This window comes from Sarcophilus harrisii, chromosome 1, assembly GCF_902635505.1.
Source record: "Sarcophilus harrisii chromosome 1, mSarHar1.11, whole genome shotgun sequence".
Taxonomy (NCBI): Eukaryota; Metazoa; Chordata; class Mammalia; order Dasyuromorphia; family Dasyuridae; genus Sarcophilus; species Sarcophilus harrisii.
In genome coordinates this window covers 60,016,467-60,030,106 of record NC_045426.1, presented here as the reverse complement: position 1 = coordinate 60,030,106, position 13,640 = coordinate 60,016,467, and the positions used below count along the sequence as shown (strand labels likewise).

The 13,640-nt window shown below is 35.9% G+C and overlaps 1 protein-coding gene across 2 annotated transcripts in view; it reads right to left on the bottom strand.

Moving 5' to 3' along the window:
- The window catches only part of KIAA1257 (KIAA1257 ortholog), a 76,470-nt gene that overhangs the window by 46,393 nt on the left and 16,437 nt on the right, over nucleotides 1-13,640 (bottom strand). For both annotated transcript variants that reach the window (XM_031956638.1, XM_031956645.1), the window contains exons 4-6: nucleotides 11,826-12,030; nucleotides 6,615-6,746; nucleotides 3,834-3,903 (exon numbers count right to left, since the gene is read on the bottom strand). In XM_031956638.1, coding sequence (XP_031812498.1) covers nucleotides 3,834-3,903; nucleotides 6,615-6,746; nucleotides 11,826-12,030 — 407 coding nt within the window. The remainder of the gene's footprint in view (nucleotides 1-3,833; nucleotides 3,904-6,614; nucleotides 6,747-11,825; nucleotides 12,031-13,640) is intronic.

Here is a 13,640-nt window from a genome sequence, read left to right as displayed (position 1 = left end):
GTAAAAGTCTAAAAGAGAGTCACATTCAACAACTTGTCAAATATTGTCTGCAGCTTCAAACCAAAGAAATATCTAAATATATGTTAAGGGTGAGAGTTGATAGAATACGTCAATCAAATCATCTCACTTCTCCTAAAGTAAGTGATAAGATGCTCCACCTCATACCTTGACTAGGTAAGAAGAACATGTCTTGCTTGAATCAAATCAATTATAAGTTTTAGACTAAGTATTAAAAGTTTTTGAAAGTTACTCTATAAATTGCAGTTTCAATACACAGAAAGTCTGCTCAGATTAATTTTAAAACAGCAAACCAGTTTGAAATGAGGATATTTGAGGGGGACCTGGGACAGAACAGTTCTTGTCAAGTCACTGAGAAGTCATTGGATGTTAGGGAGAGGAATCATTCAATCTCAGTTTTGGTTTTCACCTCCCACCTCACCCCACTTCAGCCTGCGTAGCTGGAAGAGGACCTTATAAATTTTTGAGAGTTGGAGGATTGGACTTCTATGAGAAACCACTTTGCATTCCCCAAAATAACAGCTGGTGGCAGTGTCTACATTGGGAACCTGGAGCTGGCCGAATGTAATGAAATAAGGGCTTCAAAGCTCCACAAGTAGTCCAGAAAAGTTAAAACATGCCTAGGGGAAACTTCTTGAGCATTCCCTCAAAGGGAGAAAGGATTCTGACTTTATCACTTTGCTATACATTTGCTGTCTAAGTTTGAATCTACTTTTCCCTGGTTATTCTCTATACTTGTGTGAGAGAATGTCTCCCCCCACAAAAAAAGTGTGTCCCCACAAGTGGGAAAATGTGTTTTGTGCCAACTGTACCACTGAAGTAAGGACCCATTTGTAAAAGCTAATTAGAGCCAGCTAACTAATCTCAACTCATAATCATGGGGAAAAGCACACTGGTGGGGACTCCTATTCTATAGCACTGGAATAGATACCCATAAACATCTCAAGGTCCCTCTGGAGATGAAAAAAGAAGCTTCTCAGACTCTGGTATATTACTTAACAGTGAGAATAGAGACTTGGGAAGTAACACCAGAGTTTACAAGTGCTACTTATGTGTAGGGTAGACGTAACTATTCACTGAATACTGGTTCCACAATGTACATCAGCAAGTCAGTCAAACTCTTATACAAAGCATTGTGGTGGTATTGAGATACAAAGAATCCACATCCACAGAATAAAATTGTGTGTGTCTGTGTGTCTGTGTTTCCTTTCAAAAAAAAAGTATAGTAAACTTATTAAGAGTAAGGAACTCTGGATTCTGTCCCAGCACTCTGACTAATTGGCTATATAACCTTAGGTAATTTGCTACTCTTGTCTTTAATTTCCTTTTTTTGTAAAATAAAAAGTTGGATTAATTGATCATTTCCTTCTTTAGAATCCTATTATATGCATGTATATATAAAAAATTATTAAGGAGCTACTATATGCCAATCATCATGCAAGGAACTAGGAATACTTGCCCTCAAAGAAGTTACAACTTTTTTAGATCTATATATGTCTCAAATGTGAAAATTAACCTTAAAATACAAAAAGTTGACTAAAAGAGCTACTTTAGAGGAAATTCGAGATGCTTTACGTGTCATCACCATTAAGGAATAAATTGATACCTAATTTTAAATGTCAGGCAAAACAAAAAGAATTAATGTGCATAAATCTCAGGGGGGAAAGTAGAGCAAAGAAAAATTCTCAAGATCAAAAAAAGTTTTTAAACATTTTAATCCTCTAGAAAAGTCTCGTTTCAATGACTCATGACAACACAGAGGTGACTTTGGATTCTTGAAGATTATATTTGATAGACTACAAGCTCTGGACGGTACTGCCAAAGCTGGAAAATGTTCCTGTCATATAAGGAAGCACCTACTCTGTATCAAGCACTTTACAAATATTCTCTCTTGATACTCGTAACAACCCTGGGACATAGGGTTTATGTGACTTGCCCAGGATCACACAGTTACTAAATGTCTGAGGCTGGATTTGCCATCAGGTCTTCCTGCCCCAAGCCCCAGAGTTCTACAAAACTCTGTGCCAGCTAGATCCATTGTAAAAGTTCCATAAAAAGCATTTCAAACTGAAAACCTCAACAATTTCTAGAATTGTTGAAGCAGAAAAAAACAAAACAAAACAAAACAAACAAACAAACAAAAAAAAACACTACTTCCCTGAAAGAACTAAAGAACAAATAAATGCCTGAAAGTTAGCCATCTTTAGATAAAGCCCTAGAAAGGAGCCTACATAGTTCCTTGGAATCAATAAATTTGAAACTCTGGTAAGTAACTTGTCTCTTCCAAAGCCAAGCTCTGAAGACAACATAAAGAAGTCTGCAACCAAAGGGAATACCAAAAAAAGGTAAATGAGGAAGAGGAAAGGAAAAGGAAAAGGAGGAAGAGGAGGAGGAAGAGGAGGAGGAAGAGGAGGGAAGAGGAGAAAGTAGGGGAGGAGGAAAAGAAGGAGAAGAAAAAGAAGGAGGGGAAGAAAAGAAGACGGAGGAGGAGGAAGAAAAGGAGGAGGAGAGGGAGGAAAAGAAGAAGGGGGAGAAGAAGGAGGAGGAGGAGAAGGAAGATGAGGAAGAAGAAAGAGGAGAAGAAAGAACAGGAGGAGGAGGAGGAGAAGGGAGTGACAATGATAATGACTTTCAAGAAGGTTTGAAGCAGACCTGAGAAGATAAAAGCAACAAGGGATACTAAACTGGGCACCAATGGACTTGACTCTGAATCCCATTTCTGACACACACTTTTTACCAGGGGTAAATTATTTGATTCTTCTGGGTCTCAGTTTCCCTATGTGAAGTGAGGATAATTAGTACCTCGCAGGATTAAAAATTTGGATTAAATAAATTACCTGGTACTTCACAAACCACAAAGAACTCCGTAAATATTAACTATAATTATCATGGACAGTCATACAAGTTTCTAGGAATTTTCATTTAATTTAATTCTACCAGTAAATAAGCATCAAACACCTCTTCTTCCTTCTCTGAATTCTGTGATTCTGTGGATTTTTACAGAATTCTTAGATTGCTTCAAGTATAACACAGAATATTAATATGAAATAGAAAATTACATCTTCATCAAGACAATGTAATTTTTAAAATCCTCAATAAAAGCCCAAACCCATACAGTTTGTTTTTTCTGCTATTCTGAAATATAAGTGAGAATACGTATTTCTTTCAGCAGGAAATCCTGCTGATAGGAAGGTTGTGATGAAAACATTTGCAAAATGAAAAGTTCTATATAAATTAAAGCTATTATTCCTATTTTAAGCCTTTTAAGGCTTAAGTTTCCATAAAAATTCCAATTTTTTTGTCTGTCTTTTTCATGAACATCTATCAATATGACATCCTCAGTTTTCAATCCTTCCCTGAGATTCCTCAGAAATATTATTTCTGCAAGATACTTAACTCCTGGTCAACTCTCTTTCCCTGGACAAACAGAAAGAATATTAGCAATTTATTACAATTCATTATAGTTCTAGAGTCAAAAGGACGTGAGTTCAAGTGTGGCTTCAGACACTTCCTATCTGGGCAAGTCATTTCCCTGTTTGCCTCAGTTTCCTCATCTGTAAAATGAGCTGGAAAGAGAAATAGCAAACCATTCCAGTATCCTTGCCAAGAAAATCCCAATTGGGATCATGAAGATTTGGACATGATTGAAAAATGACTGAACAACAACAAAGTGCAGTTTGATAACATGAACCACTGCCTGATTAGGGTTACTCCTAAATCAGACTTTATTAAGAGTCTTATAATTTTAGAAGAGGGGTTTTTGCCACTCAAATATAAAAATGATTCTTAAGGATATAAATAGAAAACCTGCTTACTGAGCAACAAAATCGTCTCCTTTCAAAGCCTTCTCAAATTCAGCATCAGTTTTGTAATAGGAGTCTCGAGCTGTTTGAAAGAATATTTAATATGTATTAGAAAATGATTCCATGAAAAACAAGTATTTCCCACAAAATTATACATGACATAAAATCCAAAAATTAAATAAACCTGCAACTCTGAGAATCAGAAGGCAAGAAAGACAAAATGAAGATTCCATTAATTTGGTCATGGATTTGGGGCATGTATTGTTTTTAAAATAAGGGAACTAGAATGAATTAAGAAAACCATAGACACCTTGTGCAAATTTATTAGATATTGTATCTTTTAGTTTACTGGAAGCAGGTAGATGAAGCAATAAATAAGAGAGCAGGGACTGAGTTCAAATTCAATCTCAGCTTACTAGATGTATAATTCTTAAGTAAGTCACTTGTTTAACTTCATTTCCTCATCTGTAAAATGAGCTGGAGAAAAGAAAAGAAAAGAAACCCCTCGGGGATTTTGAACAAGAAAACCCCAAAGGAAGTCATGAAGAATTGGACATGACTGAAATGATTGAACAACAATGTTTATTAGAAAAAGAATTAGAAAAAGATCAACATATCTGATTCTCTTATAATAATATTTTTAAAAACAATTTTATTAATTATGAAAGAAAATTTCAAAGAAATCAAAGAAAACTTCAAAAACTCACTTAAGAATTTTGTATCTCCCAACATTTATCACAAAATCCATGGTCTCTTAATGGCTATGTTAATGAGATTGGACAAATATGTTTAAATTCTTTTCCTAATTCTTTTGACAAGGTTTCTTGCAATTTAAAGAAACAATAGCTCTTTATACCACAATGAACTTTTCATAAGTGAATATAGCAATTAGTGAATTGGTGAGCTTTAGCCAAAAGAAGCCATCTAATATGTGATTTGTCTAGACTTATATATTCCACTACATATGTAAAGAAATAGTCTATTGCTATATGGTTAAGAAAGAGCCTTCATTGCATGATATATTTAAATATGTGTGTTATAATAATATAGAAAAGTCCTTGCTTTTCTATTGACAGGGACATGCTTTAAATTTCTTTCATAGGAGACACAAAAAGTTGTATTCAAATAGACAACATACCAACAAAAGTAACAAGGAGCATGGACATTATGTTTTGATGCTAAACTTTTCTTTTGGAACTACATGGCTCAGAAATTACCATGGAAGTTAACAGGGGTGATTCTATGTGTAATTTTCATTTTATATACAGTATTTAAGAAATCCATTTAATTCATAAATCCCCAGATACATTAATACATGTAAGGTTTCAAGCCTTTTTGAACTATTGTCTAAAGAACAAATTAAACCCAATGATTTTATTTCTATCTTTTTGCACGTTGAAATTTTATTTGTTGTCAATATAGTAGTTTAGTCAGTATGGGAATGATTTTAAATCAGCTTTCTGTTGAGCAATCTATTTCAAATTTCTCTCCAGAAGGGAATGTCAATTGCTTTTAAAAAAAAAAAAACTCAAGTCTGCATGATTCATACAGGAGGCCCTAAAATTTCCTAGAAGAAAGATTCTAAAGGTCCCCTAGAACCCATAAATAAGATGTGCTAGACTGGAGAGAATATAAGGAAGGACTGAATGAGGGTCACAAAAGAAAAACAGCCCAATCAATATCAGCATATTTATCCCCCTCTTATTTTATTTTTTCTCCTTCCCCTCATCTTCTCTCAATAATCTAAATTACTTTTAAAATCCCAGTTAGAAAATGGGATAGTAACCTAAAAGAGAAAAATCTCTAGTTAGTGAAATATGTGTGAGACACAGACTGACAGACAGAAATGCAGAAAAAGAAAGAAGGGAGGGGGGAAGAGGGGAAAAGAGAAGGAGAGAGGCGGGGAAGGATGAGGAAGAGGGGAAAGGTAAAGAAGAGGGAGGGAGGGAGAGGAGAAAGAATTGAACTGAGAGCTTTCTAAGTGCAAAGCCTCTAATCCTATAGCCCTCTAACTTCCACCTGTAAATTCACCCCCACCTCTCCTTGCTCCTAGACTGTGGGACTAAATATCTCCTTATGAAGGAAGAAAATAAGGAGTCTTAAGCTGGAAAATTGTTACACTCTGAATGTTTGTGAGTTCTGTCAATCCAAAATCTAATGTTGGTTGGCTTTCTGCCTATAGTGGTATGATCATATCCCTCTGACACTTAGTCCATCTTCCAAATCTGCTTGTTTTGCTGTTTCCCATTTGGCCTGGAGTGGCCTCCCACTAAAAGTTAAAACACTAACATCCTTTACCTATTCTAAGCAGCTTCTCAAATTTCTCTCCATTTCACTCCCCATATAATTCCTTTCCAACTAATCCACCTGAAAGTAAAGTTCATGGAATCAACACTGGTCAGTTGCCATACCCCCTACATTTGTTCTCCACCTTTGTAAGTGGCTTTATACAACAATGGGATGAATAAAAATCATCATTCCTAAGAATGAGTGATTTTAATGTCTAAAACAAAATAGAGCACCCACTAACATACAGTGTCTTGTCTTCAGCTTACACAGAGTCAACTCAAATGCCTACAGATCTGAAGAGTTTCTCTTCTAGCTCCCCACAGAATTAAATAGTGTTTGCATTGGCTAGATTACAGAATAAAATGATCATGATAAAAATAAATATATATGTATGTAATATATGTAAACACACACATACACATATATATTAGGTTAATTAAAATACAAAAGTCATTGACTTTCTAACATATGATTAATTTGGCTAAAAGAGCTTGTTTTACTAACCTGTTTCAGAAGTGGCAGGAGGTACATAAGGTTCAACTTTTTTGATCCCACTTTTTGTTTTAACAACACTGGGTTTTGGCAATTTCTCTTCAAAAAGTACTCTCTGACGTAAAACTAATTCTTTCACTCCATCTGGGAAAGGACAAAACAGAAAATTAATCAATCAATCAAACAAGTATTTATTAAGTTTCTATTATCTGCTTCATACTATGTTATTAGATATTAGGGGATAAACATACTAAAGAAATAGTCTCTGCCCTCAAGAAGCTTACAGTCTACTTGGGAGAAGAAAAAACAAGTGTCAATAAAGAGGAACCTTCCCCAACTAAATAACCACAGAGATCACAAACTGCCTATTTAAGGGTAGTATTTTGACACCAATCAAAGGTAAATTTCTCTAAACTAAATAACTATGGTTAGAGCTTATTTCTTCAAAGGGGCAGAGATCTAAAATTTAATTTAGAATAGTATAACTAATGATACAATTAATGACAAAAATAACTCACAATAAGAGTGTTTTATTGTTTACAAAATACTTCCTCAGGACCATCTCTTGTGATAATGCATACATTATTATTCTCATTTTATAAAGAAGGAAACAGACCCAGGAGATTAAACAACCTGGCTAACATCACACAGCTAGTAAGTACCAGAGTCAGGATTTGAATCCAGAACTCCTGATTCCCACGCTAGGCTATTGGGTCCTTATTCCCTAATGTTTTGGGCAATCAGCCAGAAGCAATCTCCTATATTTAATAAGTCTCCTGTAGACACAATGCAGTTTCCCGTTCTCTCCGACAGACAGTAATTAATAGCAGGATCCACAGAAATTTAGGTGGGTTCAGGGACCTAAATTTTATCAAAGATTTTCAGTGATGACTTATAATGTGATTCCAGTTGTCTTGGTGTTAGGATGTAGAACACTAGAAATACTGTTTAAGCCCCTAGTTCTTGAATTGTCTCCCCACTGAACTCAAGGGGTTATGCCGCAGAAAGTTTAATTTTTACCCATCTGGGAGCCATGACTTGTGTGATCCAGAAACTGAAGACGTCAGAGGTGGGGATTAAATGTATAGCTATGGAAATAAGCTACATCGTGATAATTTAAACTACAGGAATAGATTAGAGAGAGAAGAGGGCTGAGAACGGGAATACCCAGTAAAGAAGGATCAGTGAAGGAAGAACAATCGACCAAGAAAATGAAGAGGAATAATATAAAGGAAAAATCTATCAAGAAGGGAGGTAAGAGTGCTCAAGATTGTCAAAGCCTGCATAAAAGTTAAGGAGAAGGAGGGCTAAAATAAGAAAGATTTATTAGATTTGATCCTTTAAGAGGGAGTAAATGGCAAGGCTAGAAAACAGATTAAAGTCTAAACAGTAAGTGGGTGATGAGGTAATGGAGGTCACACATATAGCTTTGAAGGGGAGGAAGGATATAGGATAACAATAGTAATAGAGTGCCAAAAACAATGATTTTTTTTGTTTGGTTATGTTGGTTATATTAAAGAGTAAAAGAAAAATTTAAAGCATCTTATTCCTTCAAAAAATGTAAATTCAAATGTAATGAGGAACTGGTGCATGTTCAGAGCCCCCAAGACAGTGTCTCTTCATATGGGGAAGCTGAGATCTTACTTCTTGGACAGTCATGATGGCATGTAAAGGAAATGCCTTGGAGAGACTGTGGCTTAAACACGAACTTTCCTGATCCTGGTTAGCTAGCACTATAGTGGGAAGGAGCCTTTTTTTGGATTGACCATGTAGATGGAATTTTCAGTGACTTCCAGGCCTGAGCCAGCTTCAACCACCTCTCTTTGCTATATTCATGTATGGGGGAGCTACACGACTCACTCAGGGAATTTAGTGAGACCCTACAGTTAAGTGGTTCCAATTGATTAACCACGTAGAAAGATGCTATCCCAGGTGGTCTGCACCTGTGCCGTATCCTCATTAGACAAAAAAAGATTAATAAGCACTAGCATTCATCTGAATGGCAATTATCTCAGTAACCAGAGTGAATATCAGATCAATAGAATATTATATTATTTTGATTAACAACTGAGTGACAAACAGGCCAGAGGTGTAGGGAGAACAATAACTTGATTATGGGCATCACAAATGAAGAAGAAAAATCAAGGTTTGTGAGTCAAATGAAGGCTCACATCTCAGTGTAAGGGAGGAGTAAGAGAGGACCCTAATTTCAAAAGTGGAAGATATCAGAAATAAGAATGTACCCTATGGATCCTATGCATGCATTGTAAACCCATTCTCATCTACTTGGTATGCTTTATTTGTAAATAATATTTTTCCAATTGCATGTAAAAGCAGTTTTTGAAACTTAGGTATTTTTAAAATTTTGAGTTCCAAATTCTCTCCCTCCCTCTTCTCCTCCCTCCTTGAGAAGGTAAAAATTTAATTTAGGCTATACGTGTGCAGTAATCATATAAAACATATTTCCATATTAGTTAAATTGTGAAAAAAGGACAAAAAAAGAAAAGAAAAAGAAAGAAAGTGAAAAATAGTATGCTTAGTTCTGCATTCAGACTCCATCAGTTCTTTCTCTGGAGGTAAAAACATTTTTTATGATGAGTGCTTTGGAAATGTCTTAGACCACTGTATTCAGAAAGCTCTGTGATGAGAGGTAATGTCTATTTGAAGAGCTTGCAATGAAACATCTACTTCTAGGAACATCTTTGAACTCAAGCCTCCTAGACAAAAGATAAATACTGTATTTTAAATGGTCAACGTTAAGAGGGTTGTTAAAAATATGTGAGGATATCAAAACAAGACACTGGCTAAATCACTGAATATTTCAGATAAATAAAGGAGAGATAATTCCAAGAGAAGGAAGGAGGAGGAAGCTCTTGTCTCTAATGAAAGAGAAGCCCAAGTTAAGGTCAAATCACACATTTAGAGCTCAAAGAAGTTCCTGGGGAGTTAGAAAGCCCCTTCCCTTCTCCTGTTACCAAGACCCAAGAGAAATCAAGTGTGTGTTCAAAGCAACACAGCATGATGTTTAGATTAATAATAGAAATAATAAAAACTAAGGGAGTGTCCACAGAAAATAATAACAATAATGACAACACCAAATGTTTCTAGGAAACACTTTTAATCCAGAAAGATGTGAGTATTTTCAAAATGAATGGCTTATTTAAAGTTTGCTATGATTTGGCCAAACAACAGTATGTTAGATTATAAGGAGAAAGTAACATTATCATCTTTAATGTCAATTGAATTTAAAAAAGGGAGAGAGTCATTGAATGGATTAAAACTCACAACTCTATAACATGCTGTCAAATGGAAATACACTTAATGCAGAAAACCACATAAGGATTTAAAACAATAGACTGAAATTGTCCCTGTCCAGCTGAATCAAAAAATCAAGTTAAAAATCAGGCAGAAAATGAATACAAATTATGAAGCATCAATAGGAATAAATAAGAGGCTGATGTGATGCTTAAAGACACCACTGATGATGAAAAATACTAATGTCTTTCAATATCCACCCACAGAAGGATGTACTTTGAAAGACAAGGGAAGATTTGCAAAGTGAACAAGTAATTATAAAATAATACCCAAAAATAGATTTTGGATTTCTGAAGCACAGCTTCAAGTATGGGAGGGTCCTTAGTCAAAGTTAGTGTCGCCCTAAGGAGGGATGGTAAAATATATACTTAATTAATACCTTATAGATCTAATCAAAGCTGCTTTAAATTGAAAAGGGAGAGGAGAGAAAAAACTACCTACATATTTCAAGGCAGATACTAGAATAGTGGTACAACATTAGAATAGCAAAACCAGTTATTCACATGAGATTATTCAAAAAGCAATAAAACCGATAGACTCAGATTCTCTACATAAAATACAAAGTAGAGGTAATAAATAGTGTGCCTGTTTGGCAAGCCTGCTTCTGGAAGCTTATGATGATATAGATTTTAAGGGCCTCTTCAGAGAATGCACAGAAATGCTCTGTTTCAGTCTGCTTACTGCTGGTGAAGAAAAACTATTTGGGGTTGACTGCTGAGCCAGAAGTACAACTGCATAAAAAGGGTCCCTGGGAAGAAACTTGCCTCCTATAAAGCTGGAGGGGGCAGAGGGACCCATCTCCCTACTAAGCCATCAGGTGAATGTATGACCCCCTAGACAAGCCTGTGTCTAGGATGGGTGCTGCCTTTTATTTATGTCTTCTTCCTATGGTACAAGACTATGAGATCTCAAAACATCCAGGAACTAGAGCCCACACCAGAGCATGCTGGCCACAGGATTACTAAGGACCTCAGCCCTGAAAAGTGATCTGTGAAACACAGGGGATCCAGCCTAGCCCAAGGGGATCTTAAAGTTGCCCAAGGAAGTGATTTCTGTCATTATCGATATTTTGTTCAGAAGTGAAACTTGATGAGATTAAACTGATTTAATCATGTAATGGTCAACTCTGGGCTCCATGTTTTAGAAAAGGCATTTACAACCCTCCAGAAGGCAAGGCTCATGAGAATAAAGAAAATAGAAATCATGCTATGTAAACAAAGAGTGGAAGGAATTGAGAACATTTGGCAGGGGGAAAAAAGGGGGGGGGGAGGCAGGGGTTAATAACTGAAGCCTTTAAGCATTTAAAGGGCTATCAGATGGAATTAAATTTGATCTACTTGGTCTCAGAAAAAAGAAACAGAAGTAATAGGGAAAAGCTGCAGAGGTGATTTAGACTCAGTAAAAGCCTGCAGGAGAGTTATGGACCTTAACCTTTTGTGTCATGGAACCCTTTGGCATTTTGGTGAAACCTGTAAATCTCTTCCCAAAATAATTTTTAAATGCATTAAAATAAAATAAAATAATTGCAGATGAAACAAATTTCATATAAATAAATATGACTTTTTCCCATCCAAGTTTATGGATCCCTTGAAATATAACCCCTTGGTCTCATCTGGGCTCTACCCCCATTAACTTTAACCCAGCCAAGTCAGTTCTCCTTGATGGGCCTCAAATTCCTTAACTATAAAAAGAAGCTAAATTAAGAATCTATGTAAAGAGGGGCAGCTAGATGTGCAGTGGATAGAGCACCAGCCCTGAAGTCAGGAGGACCTGAGTTCAAGACACTTAATACTTCCTAGCTGTGTGACCCTGGGCAAGTCACTTAACCCCAGCTCCCTCAGGGGGGAAAAAAAAAGGAAAAGAAAACTTCTATGAATATTTCAAGTAAAATTTGAATAATTAACTTACCAATACTTTCTATATCATCCTGGCGACTATAACTTTTTGCTTTAGTAAACTTTGCTTTTTTAGACACTCGATCCTTGGTGTCCCATATAGCAAGAGTGATTTTATGATAGTTTAGTTTCTTTAACACTTCCTTTGTAATTGACATCTTATGAGTTTCTTTCCAAGCCACCCACAATTTATCATTGTCCCACCAAGGAATCAGAACCTATGTTAAAACAACATTAAAAGTCTTTTAACTATGGAAAATTTATAAATATTTGTGGGAAAACAGTAATATTCCTAGTCATGAAGTCAGTTTAAAGAAGAATTGCCAAGCAAACACATTCCTTTTTCATTTCAAATTACTTTCCTTCAAGACTCAGCTCCAGAGGAAGGAATTTGTGACAAAGAAGAACTAGAGATTATTGATCAAAAAATAAAAAATTTTGATTATATCAAGTTAAAAAGATTTTTGTACAAACAAAACTAATGCAGACAAAATTAGAAGGGAAGCAACAAACTGGGAAAACATTTTTACAGTCAAAGGTTCTGATAAAGGCCTCATTTCCAAAATATAGAGAGAATTGACTCTAATTTATAAGAAATCAAGCCATTCTCCAATTGATAAATGGTCAAAGGATATGAACAGACAATTTTCAGATGAAGAAATGGAAACTATTTCTAGCTATATGAAAAGATGCTCCAAATCATTATTGATAAAGAAATGCAAATTAAGACAACTCTGCGATACCACTACACACCTGTCAGATTGGCTGAGAAGATGGGAAAAGATAATGATGAGTGCTGGAGGGGATGTGGGAAAACCGGGACACTGATACATTGTTGGTGGAATTGTGAACACATCCAGCCATTCTGGAGAGCAATTTAGAACTATGCTCACAAAGTTATCAAACTGTGCATACCCTTTGATCCAGCAGTGTTACTACTGGGCTTATATCCCAAAGAGATCTTAAAGAAAGGAAAGGGGCCTGTATGTGCAAGAATCTTTGTGGCAGGTCTCTTTGTAGTGGCCAGAAACTGGAAACTGAGTGGATGCCCATCAATTGGAGAATGACTGAATAAATTGTGGTATATGAATATTATGGAATATTATTGTTCTGTAAGAAATGACCAGCAGGATGAATACAGAGAGGCTTGGAGAGACTTACATGAACTGATGCTGAGTGAAATGAGCAGGACCAGGAGATCATTATATACTTCAATAACAATACTATATGATGATCAATTCTGATGGAGGTGGCCATCTCCAGCAATGAGATGAACCAAATCAGTTTCATTTATTCAATAATGAAGAGAACCAGCTACACCCATGGAAAGAACTCTGGGAAATGAGTGTGGACCACAACATAGCATTTCCACTCTTTCTGTTGTTGTTTGCTTGCATTTTTGTTTTCCTTCTCAGGTTATTTTTACCTTATTTCTAAATCTGATTTTTCTTGTGCAGCAAGATAACTGTATAAATATGTAAACATACATTGTATTTAACATATACTTTAACATATTTTACATGTATTGGTCTACCTGTCATCTAGGGGAGAGGGTGGGGGGAAGGAGAGGAAAAGTGGAACAGAAGGTTTTGCAAAGGTCAATGCTGAAAAATTACCCATGCATATGTTTTGTAAATAAAAAGCTATAATTTTTTTAAAAAGACTCATCTCTAGCTCCATTTGCTATCCAATTCCCACCGCCTGCCAATTCTGACCCTCTTCCCACTACCCTCCCTCTACATACAGCGTATCACAAAAGTCTGTGGGGATTATTTTTCATTTCTTTCATCTTATTCCCACCAGCTACCCCTGTGTTTTGCACAGAGAA